The following is a 15,826-nucleotide window of genomic DNA, read 5'->3' as shown; positions in this document are numbered from 1 at the left end:
TTCTGGAAGCCCACTTAAAAATCAGAACCGCATTTGTTTTATTTTCAGTTTCATCCCTAAATAAACAAAGATCCATGGAATGTGTGTAATCTGCAGTGGTGCCTAAATCAGCCTTCTTCATTTGTATCTTTTCCTTTCAACTTCTGAGGTACATTTTTATGCAGAGAAAAAAAAAATAAATCAATGTTACTTTCATTTTCCTTAAGCCCATTTTTGTACTTTTCCATGACAAATTATTCTTTTAATTTGGAGTCTGGGAAAGAGACTGAAAAGCTATTTTTCTAAAAGCTGAAACCTCATTGTCAAAGTAAAATGAAATCATCCAGTCCCACAAATCCAGAGTTTTTTGTGAGTATAAACCTCTAAAGAAATCGTGGTGGAGCTGTTGTTGAGAGCCAGTGCAGCAGGCAGTGATGGTAACGAGCTGCCAGTGACAGAACCAAGCAGAGATAATTTAGCACACATCTCTCTTTATTCCTGCTGTTTGAAATGGCCTGGTCTCTATAGCAGCACCACTGTGGGTAACTATTGCCTTTGTTTCCTTTCCTTCTGTAGGTAAATTTACTTTTTCCTCTTCAGACAGCAACTCTCATCGCAGACTCTGCCTCTCGTGGGTCACGTTCACCCTGGACTGAACATCTCACAGGAAGCTTAGAGAGGAAAATATTGGGTTCAGGAAAATGAAAGCACACCTAAATTTGTTGTTATTGTCTTTAACCAGAAAGTGTTACAGGCATAAGAAAAACCAAATCTGTGGGCCAGGAAGACCAGAGTCAGCCCCAGCTGTTCCGAGCTTGTTCTGTGGCCCAACATTCATCCCTCCAGGTGAGTTTGTGACTTACCTGCCTTAGCCCTAAGCTGGAAGGCAACGTTTTGCAGTTTGGGTTGCAGAGTTTTGATTTTGTACAGCACAGCTGGGGCTCCTCCTGCCCCCAGAAATCAGCTTTTCCAGAGCAGCTCCCATGGTGGGGCTGGTGCCTGGGACTGGTGAGTCTGGAACCCCGAGGAGCTCCCGAGAGGACCAAAGGTGTGAGGAATCCCTCCCCAGGAACAGCAGCTCTGCCCAGGGAAAGCACTCCTGGAGCTGCTAAGGACAGTGGAATTGTGCTCTGGCCACTCTCTCCTGGCACAGCAGGACAGGGACACCCCTGGCCCTGCATTCGCTCAGCTCCATGCTCCAGGTGATGTTCCCTGTCTCCTCCTGGCTCCAGGGATCATCCCCCTGGCATCCTGCCTCCCTTTGGCATCACTGGTTATCACTTCAGCTTGATGAGAAGCTGCTTGTGAGTCATGGCAGGGAGGAGCTGTATGGTTCTAGAGGTTCCATTGCTACCTGCCAGCCCTGGGGTGGGGAGAGACAAACCAACCTCCCCTGCTGGAACTGCTGGGCCAGGATAGCTTCCTTTTATTATGCAAAACTCTAAACAATGAGATCTTGCATTCAGGGGGAGTGCAGGTAACTCTGGCATGGATGTGATGAGGCTGTTGAAATAAGCTTTATTTACTGGAAGGGATTTTCAGGAGGGATTAGGAATTAAAAACACAATAAACTCTGCTCAGGGCAGCACACTGGGAAGCTGGGCTGGAGGAGAGCAGTAACAAATCTGCCATAGGAGCACTCACAGGGAGCACAACACAGCTTCCTCTGGAATATCAGCAGGAGTGGAACTATCCAGGCAGCACAGAAGAACTTGGGAAGCTTTTGCTGCCCAAAATAACAAGAATTAGCACACGTGGTTGAATGCTGCAAGATTTTAGCATCACTGGAGGGTTCATCTCAAAGCCTGGGAACAACAGAGCAGGTGGGAATGGGCTGTGGGATGGGCAGGTGGGAATTCTCTGGGATGGACAGGTGGGAATTCTCTGGGATGGGCAGGTGGGAATCCTGTGGGATGGGCAGGTGGGAATTCTCTGGGATGCACAAGGAAGGAATTCTGCTCTCACACAGGGCTTTAGGGCTGCAGCTTCCCATGCAGACAAAGCCACTGCATCAGCTCTTAAGGAATAACTGTGGCTCACAGCAGGACACAGAAGCATTTTCCAGGAATTAGAAAAGTTATCCATTGACTCAGAACGAAGTCATACCCTTGAGTGCAGCAAATAATTATTGCTGCCCACAATGCGGCATCAGGGAAGTTTTTAACCAGTCATTATGTGGTGGCTTTCAGAGGGAGCTAATTGGATGTCTCCAGGTCAGTGCCTAAGGACTTCTACTTCCAGCTAGAGTGGAAAAGAGCAGCTGTAATTTCTGTAATTAAAACAGCCCCCTGCCAGCCCCCAGCCCAGCGAGCTCTGCAATTGCACTGCTGGAACGGATCTGCAGGACAAGGCCAGGCCAGGGAGGCAGCGCCTCTGCTCAGCCCAGCCCAGCCCTGCAGGCAGAACAGCCCTGGCTGTGTCCCTGTCCCTGTCCCTGTCCCTGTCCTGTCCCTGTCCCTGTTCCTGTCCTGTCCCATCCCTGTGCTGTTCCTGTTCCTGTCCCTGTTCCTGTCCCTGTCCTGTCCCTGTCCTGTCCCTGTCCTGTCCCTGTCCCTGTCCTGTCCCTGTCCCTGTCCTGTCCCTGTCCCTGTTCCTGTCCTGTCCCATCCCTGTCCTGTCCCATCCCTGTGCTGTTCCTGTTCCTGTCCCTGTTCCTGTCCCTGTCCTGTCCCTGTCCCTGTCCCTGTCCTGTCCCTGTCCCTGTCCCTGTCCCTGTCCTGTCCCTGTCCCTGTCCCTGTCCCTGTCCCTGTCCCTGTCCCTGTCCCTGTCCTCTCCCTGTCCCTGTCCTGTCCTGTCCTGTCCTGTCCTGTCCCATCCCTGTCCTGTCCCTGTCCCTGTCCTGTCCCTGTCCCTGTCTCATCCCTGTCCCTGTCCCATCCCTGTCCCTGTCCTGTCCCTGTCCCTGGTCCTGTCCTGTCCCTGTCCCTGTCCCATCCCTGTCCTGTCCTTGTCCTGTCCCTGTCCTGTCCCTGTCCCATCCCTGTCCCTGTCCTGTCCTTGCCCCTGTCCCCGTCCCAATTCCCAGCAGCCATGAGATCCAACAGAGAACTCAGTTGTTCAGTGCACCCCTCAGATCCCCTCCTTTGCCAGTTTAAACACAGAAGTGGCAAAAAGCACACATTTATTGGGGTCATGCTGGAAAATTACTCTTCTTTATTTGTATTATGGCAGCTTGAGGAGCCACAGCAGCAGAGCCCATCCCTGCTGCACGAGGACAAACAATTCACAGTGCTAATTAAACCTCAATTTGCTCAGAATCTGAGCCAAAAAAGACACCAAGTTAAAAGAATTGTGATCATCTGTGAACTTCCCTTCTGTCCACACTGTGCAGCAGAGCAGCAAAAGCTCTGGGTGCCACCAGACACAGCAAGAGGGACAGAAGAGCCTCAGATGTGTCTGAGCCTTGCCCAGGATGGAGCTGGGACCCCACTCAGCTCTCACTGACCCCAAGGCACTTCTGACAGGAATTTCAATGGCAAAACAAGCAGGAAAGGGGCTGGAGGCACGGTGCCATGGGAGCAGCCAGCAGCAGGAATTCCCTGAGCCCACCTGCCACAAACAGCCCTGGGAGCTCCTGTCTGCTGTGCCCAGCCACAGCTCGGGCACAGAGCTGGGAAATTCCTGTGCCAAGGGCCCCAGAGACATTCCCTGGGACTTGGGACTGTAATTACAGCAAGGACTCTGCTCCTCACTGGGTTTTCCACACCTCCCACCGAGCCTGAGAGCTCTCCCAGGGGCTCTCCACCAGCTCTTCTCCAGATGATTCCCTTTCCAAAGGGAAGCTCTCCAGCACGGAACATGTGCAGTTCTTGCTGTTGAAAATGTTCTGCTTTGCAGACACAACAAGTGACAGAGGGAAAATCAGCCCAGGCTGAGGAGGGATTTCCCCAGAGGAGCTCAGATCCCTCTGTCCCATCTCCCCATGTCCCATCCACTGCCTTAGCTGCAGAAATACTGAGACAGAAATTGTTCCAATCCTGCTGCATCCCCCCAGCCCTTGGTAACAGCAATTACAGGAGTCATGCATGATGGCTTTTGCCTAATAAATTTTTTCCTTTATATTGTCAAAATCATTTTAAAAGCTGCAACACAAAGTATATTTTCATATGAATCAAAAGTATTATGACTAAGATAATTATTTCTTATGCACTGAGTGTATCACCAGTATTAAAAATTGACTGAGCTAGAAAAAGAGATGTAATGGAAGCTGATCTCCTCTTACCTATATTTCTGAGCAGAAATAACTGACTGAATTTATATGCCAGGTGACATTTGACAGTTTGAGTGATCTGTCACCAGAGAACCTGCAGATTTAGTTTGGAATTAAGGACCCTCTTGCCCTTGAAGTGTTTGAGAGCACAGGATCTGTTCAGGTTTTAACCTGAGGCAGATGCTGTAATGAAGTATTTAGGAGCATTATCCATTCTCACTCATAAAGCTGAACAATGCTGCTGCTTAAGCACATGCTTGGGAAGGCATTTCTCAGATCCTTGCAAGGCTCTTTCAGTTCGGTAATCTGAAAAAAAATGTGATATGTTTTTGGAAGCCTGCCAGAGCCATGATAAATAATCCACTGGTCCTGATAGTTTCAATACAGCAGTTCCCTGAAACTCATTTCAGCCCAAGAACCTCCCTCTCCTGTAAACACTTCCCACTGCTCTTGTTGGTACACGACATAAATTAGTTATTTAAACATGCTTGGAGTTCTGCATTTTACCAAACCTTTGGAATATAAATATTTTTAAAGCTGGTTCCTGGTTTTGTGCCACAGTTACAATCACACTCCTTGGCTGCAAAGGGATCCAAAGGGACACGAGTCACCTGCAGACAGAAATTCTCCTTTGCTAGGGAGTAAAGCACACGTTCAGATTAGGCAGGAGCTCTGCCAAGCACACAAATACGTGCAGGCAGAGGTTCCTCTCCTCACTCAGCAATCCCAGGCTTTTCCAGGCTGGATTTTTCCTGGATTGGAGCAGAGGCTGCACAGCCAAGCACTTGAGATATCCCTGAGGAGGAGAAGCTGCACAGCCCAAACCAAGCCCCAGTGAGGCTGGCTGAGCACATCCACACCTCTCTACTTCTTCAAATTAAAGAGTTTTCTGCCCAATTGAACAGCTGACTTCTTTCTGTTTTCCAGCTCACTTCCTGCTCCTTTCATTTCCTTGCAGAGTCAGGGTTGCTGTTGTTCCTGGTGTCACATCCAGCCTCGCTGCTCAGGCTGCAGCAGCCCAGGTGCCAGCACACACCATGCAGCCAGGGGAGGATGCAGAACGTGGAATGTGGGGGAGGTTGGCAGCACGAGGCGCTGGAGTAAAATCTCAAGGGTTTGTAAATGAATTGGAGTCGCACTGGGCACCTTGCAAACACAAACACAACATCCCCAGAGCTGTGGATGGAGGAGGGATGTGTTACTCCTCGCTCCTCCGGTGCCACTCACACGACACAGACGTGCAGGAGCTCCTCAGGAGCTCTCCTGGATGGTTTGCAGCAAGGACAAGCAGAAGCAGAATGGGAGAAGAGCCTGGTGCTGCCCGTGCACAAACACAAGCTGTACAAGGAATGAGGCTGAAGGAAAGCTTTCCTGCAAAAACCAACACCCAAGGAGTTGTTTAGGGATTAAAGGTGAGAGCAAGAGATGTAAATGGAATCCCCTCTCTGCTGCAGAGCTCCTGTGACCCAGGCCAGCTGATTGCAGGTGGGATCCTGCTGACCAGGAGTGGATCAGAGCCAGAACCCTGCACCATGCCCTGCAGTGATGGGCCTGAGTGACCCACTGGGACAGACACAGTTTATTCCTGTGGGCAGCCACATCTGCTCCACAGCACCTCAGCTGGCAATAAAGGGACCATAAAAGGGGATTAAATTCATGTTTACCTCAGGCAGGGCAGGTGAGGAAACCTTCAGCATTCCTTGGCAAAAGGCACCAAACCCCAACACAGCAGGAGCTGCTCCTTGTGCCCGAGGGGAGCTGCTCTGAGAGCTTTGGGACCCAAAGCTCTGAGGTTTTGGGGCAGTTCCCTGTGGCTGGCAGAGCCCTCCCTCCCCTGGCACTGCAGGAGCGGAGCTGCAGGGCTGGCAGGGCTGGCAGAGCTGCTGTGGCTCACGGGCTGTGGCCATGGAGGGCTCTGCTGGGGCTGCTTCCAGCAGCAGGAGGGCATGCAGGATGAGGGGAGCACGGGGATGTGGCTTGCTGAGCCCCCTGTAGGATAATCCCTTTGGATCTGAGCATCTCTGAGTTCCAGCACATGATGGATTGCTGCTTTAACTGGGTTATTTGTAGCAAGGCTCAGGGACAGGTGTGGAAGCTCTGCCCACAGGAGGTGCACTCCAGAGGCACTGCACCAAGAGGAATGGAGCTGCTCATGAGGAAAGACAAGAGAAGCAAGCAACAAAAATGCCTGCACAGGCCATAAATCAGCACAGAAATGTATCACCATGAGGTGACAGGAGAATTGGGTCCACTTGAGGAAATCTGCTCACCTTGAGGTGAGTCTCCTTGATCTGAGGGGAGCTGGGAATGGCAGCACTATTGCAAACAGCAATTACCTCCCCCCAAAATCATCCAGGCTGGCACAGCCCTCAGGGGTCTCTAGCCCAGCCTCCTGCACAGGGCTGGGGTGGTTGGGAGAGCTCAGGGCTCAATCCAATGGGCTTTTGGAAGTTTTCTGTCTCTCTGAAAAGCTTTTGCTGCCACTGGGAGCCATCAGGAGCCCCCAGAGCTGTTCTCTTCTGCAGGCTGCACAGGCCAAGTCCCAGAGTCCCAGCAGAGCAGGTACTCCATGCACTGACCATCCTGTGGTCCTCTGAACACACTCCAGCCTGGGGATGCTTTCCTGCCCTGAGTGCCCCAAATGAATGCAGCTCTTTAGAAGAAAGGAATTTAGCCTCCTGATTTGTTTGGGAGGTGAGAGGTGAAAGGTGCTGTGAAGTTGAAATTCTTTTTTTTGGCAGCACTGCTCCTGAGTGCAGAGTGATGCTGGAATTGCCTTTAAAAGCCAGGGAAACTGATAGAACAGGATTTCAATGTCAGCAGTCAAAGGAACAGAGGGAAAAGCAGCCACAGGCTATAAAAGTAATGAAAGTGGTTTTAAAATTTTTCTCTGCAGCACTGCCAGTTCCTCAAGGAGGACAAAGCAGTTGATTGACTCTGGGAATCCTTGGGCAGCCCTCCACGCACAGCTGATCACTGCAGGAAAACTGCTGGGGCACCCTGGCCACCCTCAGGGACAGGAACACCTCTGGCTCCCCCAGAAATTCTCACAAAGGATGTGGGTGAGACACGAGAGGGAAGATCCCCATTTGCCAGAGCAGATTTAATGCTGGCCACAGCCAGTGGTCTCACAGCCACTCCTCACACTGATGTCCACAGAGTCCTTGAGCCCACCTGAACCTGCCAAGCCAGAGTCCAAATGAGGGGGGAGTGGTGCAGAGGGGACCAGGACATTCCTATTAACACTGACCACCGTAATAACCAATTGCAGTCATTAGTGCTCAAAACTGGACTTGAAATTGCTTACTTGCACTGGAGAGTTCTGCTCCTGTCTGTCTCCAGATGGAAATGGGATCCTGATCCAGACAACACAGGAATGATTGATTAAATAGTAGAAAAACTCTGCATCAGTCATATGGGGTGGTAGTGAGCTGTCCTTTTGTGCCTTCTCCTTTAGGATCACTCTAAGCTGAAGGGCAACCAGAACTCACAGAAATAAGTGAAGGCTGCTGGAAATCCCCCCTGTCCCAGCCATGGTCACAGCCAGCCCTGAGGGACTTTTATCCAGTCTTTTCTTTAAATCACCACTGAGCAGATTTACAATCTCCTGAGATTCCAGCTACTCCCCAGCTACTCCCAGGGAAACAGTTTTGTCTGGTTTGCTTTTTTTCCCTGATATCTGAAGTAATCTCCCTAATTGCACTTCAGCAAATTGCTTTTTGTCCCACCATTTGTGGTCACAGGACGAGTGTTTACTGTCATCTTTGCAGATGTGTTTATACATTTGAAGACAGTTGCTGAGTCCTTACATTGTGTTTTCTTTTCCAGCTCAAATAATGAATTCCAGTCTTCCACACAGCTTACATTTCCGAGCCTCTAGTTGTGGTTGCTGTTCTCCTCTCTGCTTTGCCTGCATCTCTCTGTGAGAGATGAGGGTGAGTGCCACGGCTGAGAGCGGCCAGAGCGCTCCAGCCCAGCCTGGCCAGCACTAAATGGAACAGAAATGGAACAGAAATGGAACAGAAATGGAACAGAAATGGAACAGAAATGACGCCCTCTGATGTCTCCAGCTGCTCCTCCTGCCCTGCACCACTGCCCAGGCTGCCAGCACCACCGTCCTGACTCTCCTCTGCAGGGTTTGTCCCTCTCAGGGTTCATCTGGAGTGGGATTTTCCTCCTTTGTGGCACACCACACCGGCTTTTTCTCCTACAGTTTCAATGTGTTGAGTTCAGGCAGGCTCTGCAGCATCTCAGGGTCATTTGAAATGTCAGCCTTGCACTCCGTGCTGGAATCGCTGCACACGTTATAGAAATGCCCTTCTTTCTGTCCCCCAAGTTCTTACAGCAAACACTGACCAAAACTGATCCCAGATTCCTCCCTGGGAGACCCTGCTTAATGTGTCCTTCCTCTTCAGCAGCAAAGACCTAAAAAACAGGCTTTTGTTAGCGAGATCCTTACAGACTATTGTACAAAATCCAAAACTCTCTTACTGTCACTGTGGCCAGTAAAACCTGTCACCTCCCTGCTACCTGCAAAGGCTGAGAGCCTGCTCAGAAACCTCTCCAAAGTCAAATAAAAACCCTGTGCAATATCAGGGAGCAGCAGCCAAGCTGCCAGCCCCAGTCGCTGCCAGCCCTCTCCAGAACTTCTGTTCAACAGCTCCGGCTGAGGAATATCAGCACGACTATTTCTGTGTGCCCACACAATCCTGAACCACCGTCCAATTTAGTTTCGGGGGAAAAAAAAAAGGTGTTTTGCTAAAATTACCATAGTATAGATTTTTCATTTGTATTACCATAGCAACAAAGGACTTGGCTGGGAGCGAGACCCCGCAGTGCCCCGGGTGAAGGGCACAGCGCCCGCAGGAGCAGCCAGCCCTTGTCCCTTTGTGGGGACTGTCCCCATCACCTGCAGGACATTCCCTCCAGGAGCGGTGTCCCGGCAGGGAAGGGAGCTCAGGGACAGCGGTACCGCCGTGTCTGTCCCCGCGGGGGGACACAGCACACGGGATGGGAGCGGCTCGCTCGGGACTGAGACACAGCCCGGGCTGCCGGGGACTCCCGAACCCGCAGTGAGCTTCAGCCCGCTGCTTTCAAACGGAGATCACACCCACACAGAGGAACTTCCACCCAGATGTCAAACTAATGTCATTTAAAAGTAGAGCCGGGCAGTATTCTCCAAGTCTGTGACAAGCCCGGGGAGCTGATTGCGGGCAAGGGTGCCCCGGGAACAGAGCACGGGCTCGGCTCTCCTGGAGCCTCTGCGCCCATCGGGGAGTGAGCTGGGATGGGATTTATGCTTTCATGGACACTCGTAATCCCCCTTGTCCAAGCACAGAACCCGCGCTCTGCACGGCAGGGACACAGCGGCAGGGGTTCCCCGCGGCCGGGATGCTCGGGGTACTCGGTTTGTCAGGGATGCTCGGTTTGTCAGGGATGCTCGGTTTGTCAGGGATGCTCGGGATGCTCGGTTTGTCAGGGATGCTCGGGATACTCGGGATGCTCGGTTTGTCAGGGATGCTCGGTTTGTCAGGGATGCTCGGGATGCTCGGTTTGTCAGGGATGCTCGGGATACTCGGGATGCTCGGTTTGTCAGGGACGCTCGGTTTGTCAGGGATGCTCGGTTTATCAGGGATACTCGGTTTTCCCGGGATGGCCGGGATGCCACCTGTGCGCTGCGGGCGCGGGGCAGGGCTGCGGGCGGCCCCGGCCGGGCTGCGCCCCTCCTCGGCTCGGGAGCTCCTCCTCCTGCTCCTGCTCCCGTTGCTGCTCCTGCCGCTGCCGCTGCCGCTGCTGCTCGGCCGGCGCGGGGCAGCGCGGCCGGGCGCGGTGGCGGTGGCGGTGGCGGTGGCGGTGGCGGTGGCGGTGGCGGTGGCGGTGGCGGTGGCGGTGGCGGGGCGGTGGCGGTGCCGCAGCATGTGCGGGGCCGGGGCTCGGCCGGAGCTCTCCCGTGCCGCCCGCGGCCCCGCAGCTCCCCGCGGCCGGGGCTCGGCGCGGTAGCGCCCGGAGCCGCCCCAGCCCGGAGGCTCCGCGCTCGCCGCCGCCGCGGGCAACTTGCGGGCAAGTTGGGGCAACTTCGGCGGCGCCGGGGGAGCGGCGGGGGCAGCGCCCGGCCGGGGGTGGCCGGAGCCGCCGAGCCCCCGGAGCGGGCGGGGCCCCCGGGCTGCAGCAACAGGTTCTGTCCCTCCGCAGGGATGGAAGAGAGGGAGCGGCCGTCATTCCCTGCCGGAGCCGGGCCGGCCGCGCCGCCAGCAGCGGGAGGGGCTCGGCTGCTCCCCGGCACCGCTCTCGTTCCTGCCCTGCCCCGGCCCCGCCGCCGAGGAGGCTGACGGCGCTCCGGGCTCATCCTGCGGGCTCGCTTCGTGCTGCTCCGCCTGCCCCGGCCGGCTCCATGGAGGCTCGCCTTGCCACTTTCTTCCGCCTTGCCTAATCTGAAGGTCCTTTATAGCTTTCATTTTTAAATAATTGAGGGATGTCTTTTATGTTGGTGTGTTTACTGGCTGCTGCTCGCTGCTGGCCGACAGACACATCAAGCGAACTGCTCTGGATAGGAAATGTCTTTCCGGTAGATTTGTTCATCGGAAAAGACTTGGGGAGGGGGTGAGGACAGGACAAGCGTGAAAGAACTCTTCCGTGACTTATGTGACTACATATCTTCATTTCGGTAGCAAAATATTTATCAATACAAGTAAATGTCAAATCCTTTACTTTTTAAAATTACGTTTAAGATATTTCTATGAATGTGACTTGCTAAAATTCGTTGACATAAATATGTTTCACAGCAGGAGAGTAACTGCAGTTATTAATCCTAATGTATTTCAGAACGTTCTCCTGGGGTTATAAGTTATCTGCAAAGTTATTTCACTTCTGATTATTATCAGTAGAATAAGGCTCAGCTTTATGAAACCAACCACTAACATATTTGGCATAATTCTGTTTGTAGGTTGTCATAAGATGCTACAACTGTCCAGCTCAGGGAGAGCAAGATAGAGATAGAGCTTATTATTTTCAGTTTATCTGCTTTTCAGGAGAGTTTTATTTCATGTTATACATTGACCTTTCTAAGTTTTACTCTGATTTGGCTGGAAGTGCACTTTTGCAAGCAAAGCTGAAGTTTGAGATGTGTTCTGAGGCTGTAAGGAGCTGCAGGAGATGGCTTGCAGTGTGGCAGGAGGCACCTGGCCGACAGGTACAGCACGGAAATCCCGTGCCAGGAGAGAGCTGAGTGGGCACTGCTTGGAAATGCTGCCTGCTTAACTAAGGAAAGACTAGAGGAGGAGGGACCATGAAAACGTTCCTTATGGAATTCTTTCCAAAAAAATCTCTATATTCATATTCAACCTGCACTGAAATCTGAAACTTTTTTCAATGTTTTTTTTTTAAAGTTCATTTACAAATGGTGAAAAGCAGCAGAGATGAGTTGAAGGCACTGGAATTGACAGAAGATACTAGGGGGGAGTTCTGCCTCTTCTTTGCAGGCTTGTTATCATCCAGGCACAACTTTGAATTGTCTGCACCATGGAGCAGAGCAGGACTCCTTGCAGGAGCTCTGATTACATCAGAGATGCACTGCAGAATTCAAAATACTGCAGAGGACACTGGGGGGGGAACGACACTTGCAGTGGAATTTTATCATGTTTCTCATGAGTTCTGTTTCTTCCCCCAGAAGGGCATCTTTAATAATTCTTTTCCCATTGCCTCGGAGTCTGGCATCTTTCCTGAATTTTGGCTGCAAGTAAGGGCAGTACGGATTTCTAATTTGATTTCTTCACCAGACACAATGGATATCATCTTGTGCAGGACAGATTTTTGAGAATGTGTCCTCTCTTGCTTCCCATGAGCAATCCAGCCCTTGGAGTCACCCAGAGCCCTTGCCCCAGGCCAGCTCTGGTCTGTGTTACGGCAGGTTCTAAAAGGCAGAGCAAGTCCCAGCGTGGAGAATGTAGGAAGAGGCAGTTGCTGCCCCAGTGAGTTTACAGAGCATGGGTTCAGTGATGCTCAGAGAGAAGGGATTTGCCCAAGAGGAGAGTGCTCTGTCAGCAGGGGCACCAGGAAGATGAACTGGGCTCCAGTGAGTCCCAGGCATTGCAAGGGCAGAATGCTGCTCAGCCCTCTGGCCAGCAGGGCTTTTACCACTGGGCCTGACCAAGCCAGAGCAGAGCAGAGGATTTTCCTGTTAGAGCAGATCCTGAAAGTTCATCTGGTTTAATTGCTGGGAAGGTTGGGGCTCTAGGCTAATGTGTTTGTCTGACCTTAGACTGCAGTGTGCTGTCTTTGCTCCTGGAGGCGTTTCTTATCAGCTGCCCCCAGTGTCATCAAGCTTCAAGGGAGGAATAAAAGCAAGCCCAGCTTGCTTGGGCTTTAAGTTCAGCAGCAAGGAGTCCTTCATTAATTAGATCTCTCTCATCCTAAAGCAATACTGACCATCGTTCTGTTGAGGCACCCTCAGAAGGGAAACAAGAAACACACGGAGAAACGCATTGGTTTATTTTTCTCCTTTCTCCCTTCAAGTCAGGCCACGTTTATTATTGTCCTTTATCTCCTCCTACTCTTCCCCTGTAGATATGATGCTGCGTGTATCTGAGGCAAAGAACATGAAAATAGCCCATGTGGAGCATCAGCTCCTACGTGGGATTTGTAGGCTTGCCAGCTCTGATTATGGCAAACCAAGGAGCAACCTTTGCTAAGTGCAGCCACTCAGTGTGGCACACAGGGGATTCATTTGTCCAATTTATTGTCTCACACAGGTCGAGGAGCCGGCAGCGAAGAAAGAAATCCCCTTCTCTTTGCTCTGCTCTTTCACAGTTGCTGCCTCAGGGTTACAGCGTGTGTCTGACACACGCAGAACATTTACATTTCCCTCTCTCCATTTCTTCCCATTGTGTCAACAGTGGATGTGCTGGGAGATCAAACCAGTGACAGAGATGAGCTGCCTCCTCATTTTTCCTGGCTGAGATTCAGAGGATAAGTTGTTGCTAACCAACATCATCTGGTATTACAGAAGGGAAAATGGTTAACAGCTCCCACTTATCCATATCTTATATCAGTCAGTCTTCGTTCTGTTTGCAACAGCCCTGCCTTAGACGTGGCTGAGGCAGAAGGGAAAAGGCATTTTTAAATAAAACAGCAGTTGGTCTGAGAGATGAAGCCCTACATAAACATCCATCAGGCAGCCCTGGTTTCCATATCAAACCTGTCGCTCGCACTCCAGGGCATTTCTTCTGCCGATCCATGGCAGGGGCTGCCAAAGATGAGCTTTAAGGTCCCTTCCAACCCAAACCATTCTGTGCTTCTGTACGAGTGAGGAGTCAGGAAATAGCACTCCATCCAAAGCTGACCTGTTTGTAATGTGCCCAGAGCTGCTCTGTGCAGCCCAAAGCCTCTGGGAAGTTTGGGAGCAGGACTGAGGGAGTTTTTAATTGAAGCATTGTAAGTGCCCTTGCAGCACTTAAGGAGAGCTCTTAAGCTGATGTGCAGCTGTGGTGTGAGTCCTTTGCTGTTGTGTAATCATGAGTTTTTCTTCTCTAACAGGTATGTACCACTCCTGGTGTGGTTTATAAACCCAGCTTCTGAAAAGGAGGATTCTGTGGCTCAGCAAGTGGCCCTAGCAGGGGGTGTATCCCTGGAGTCACATCCAAGGGGAGGTGAGTGCAGCCAGCAGAACAACAAAGCTCTACTGCTACTGAAGCCAATCAACTGGAATATTTATTCTTTTCCTGTGAACGTGAGGCTAGAAACCCAAAATACTGGTGCATATTTAATGTCTCTCTATTGCACAATCTCCTTAATAAATAAATACTCTCACCAAGTGAACCTCAGGGGCTCCAGGCACTAGGCTGAGGCTGAGTGTGCAGATGGAAGGTCTTGGAGCAGTGCTGCACAACCTCCTGTGGAGGAGCAGATTCCAGGCTGACTCTTGAAGTGCAGTGAATTAGGGAGGCCAGGAGGTCGAGCATTGCCAGCTCCTGTGTTTGATACCCAGCTCAACTCTGTTCCCTTCACTCCCTGGACTTTACGCCAGTGTTGCATGAGCTGAATTTGAACAGGATTTTCCAAGCTGTCATTAGAAATTTTTGGGTTCTTAAAGTCAGAGAGAAGGGCAGCTTGGCTCAGTGTAGTGCAAGGACAAAGCCCTACTACTGCACGTAGGGTGTGAGTGATAACTGAAACAACAGTCCAAGGTTTGCATGGAAATCCTGTGTTTCTTTGTAATCTTTTGTAAATCAGGCCATAAAAAGGGAGTTGCCATGTCATTAATTGTGTATAAACTCTATACAAATGTTTATGTGATCACCAATACAAGTGAGCTTTTTTTCCCCCAAATCGTTTCCAGATGGCCTTTTAGAAATTACTCTTGTACTAACTGGTTTTCAGAAGTGTGTATTTACAGAATCACAACATAATTGACTTCTGATTCTTTCTGTATATTTCATGGGTACTAAAATACTCCAAAGTTTTATGGGTAATACTTAAAAAAACTATACAACTTCATTTTCTACAAAACACACTTGAATTCCGTGTCCTAACGTGATACTGTCATCATTTTTATACCTCCACTCTGAACCAGAAACATCCTGCCACATGGAGGAATTATTCCTGGCTTCCCTCTTTATCTGCTGGGAACTGAGACCTCTGTATGTGAGAGAGGAGCAGCCTGCAGTGTGCTAAATCTGCCAGGCAGAGCTCCTGAGCCGGGCCCAGCCCTTGCTATGGGGTCAGTGCTGGACAATCCCAGCCACTGACCATGCACAACCACTGCTGTTTTTCTTTACAATGGCTCTTATCATCCATAAATGCTTTTGAGCTCCAACCCCTGCATTTGTTCAGAACCTGAAAGCAGGCTGTCATTTCCTCACCCCCTGTGTCTGTTTTCTGTTCCAGAAGACACTTGCAGGAGCAGCGAAGGGATGCAAAGTTGTCTTCCAAGATGACTCTTATGCCTGGAGAAAATTCCGACTATGACTATAGTGCCCTGAGCTGTACTTCAGATGCTTCCTTCAACCACACTTTCTTTCCAGAATCTGAAACCCTCAAGGGAGTGTTTTACCAAAGAGCCAGGCTAATCCACCCTCAGGAGGATCTCCTCAAAGGCTTCCACCCCGACGACCGCAAGCGTCACATAATTATCAACGTGGGGGGCATCAAGTACCTGCTCCCCTGGACCACGCTGGATGAGTTCCCCCTGACACGTTTGGGACAGCTCAAGTTCTGCACTAATTTTGACGACATTCTGAACATCTGTGACGATTACGATGTGACGTGCAATGAATTCTTCTTCGACCGCAACCCGGGGGCGTTCAGGACCATCCTGACCTTCCTGCGTGTCGGCAAACTCCGGCTCTTGCGGGAGATGTGTGCGCTGTCCTTCCAAGAGGAGCTGCTCTACTGGGGCATTGAGGAAGACAACTTGGACTGGTGTTGTAAAAGGAGATACCTGCAAAAAATGGAGGAGCTCACAGAGATTAATGAACGGGAGGATGACCTCCTAGAAAATGAAACAACAGGTGAAACAGTAGAGGAGACAAAAATTGGTTTGTGCATGAGAAAGTTGCAAGACATGGTGGAAAGGCCCCAGTCTGGCCTTCCTGGAAAGGTGTTTGCGTGTTTGTCTGTTTTGTTTGTAACTATTACAGCAG

General features: G+C 50.9%; 1 protein-coding gene across 1 annotated transcript in view; it reads left to right on the top strand.

Annotated features, from left to right (window-relative positions):
• Positions 1-10,158: 10,158 nt before the first annotated feature.
• KCNG1 (potassium voltage-gated channel modifier subfamily G member 1) overlaps positions 10,159-15,826 on the top strand; it is a 9,164-nt gene continuing 3,496 nt past the window's right edge. The window contains exons 1-3 of the mRNA XM_086852543.1: positions 10,159-10,627; positions 13,722-13,834; positions 15,072-15,822. Coding sequence (XP_086708669.1) covers positions 15,118-15,822 — 705 coding nt within the window. The 5' untranslated portion in view covers positions 10,159-10,627; positions 13,722-13,834; positions 15,072-15,117. The remainder of the gene's footprint in view (positions 10,628-13,721; positions 13,835-15,071; positions 15,823-15,826) is intronic.

Source organism: Cyanistes caeruleus, chromosome 16, assembly GCF_971803275.1.
Source record: "Cyanistes caeruleus chromosome 16, bCyaCae1.hap1.1, whole genome shotgun sequence".
Classification (NCBI taxonomy): Eukaryota; Metazoa; Chordata; class Aves; order Passeriformes; family Paridae; genus Cyanistes; species Cyanistes caeruleus.
The sequence above is the reverse complement of the archived record's forward strand: the minus strand, read 5'-3'. Positions and strand labels throughout refer to the sequence as shown.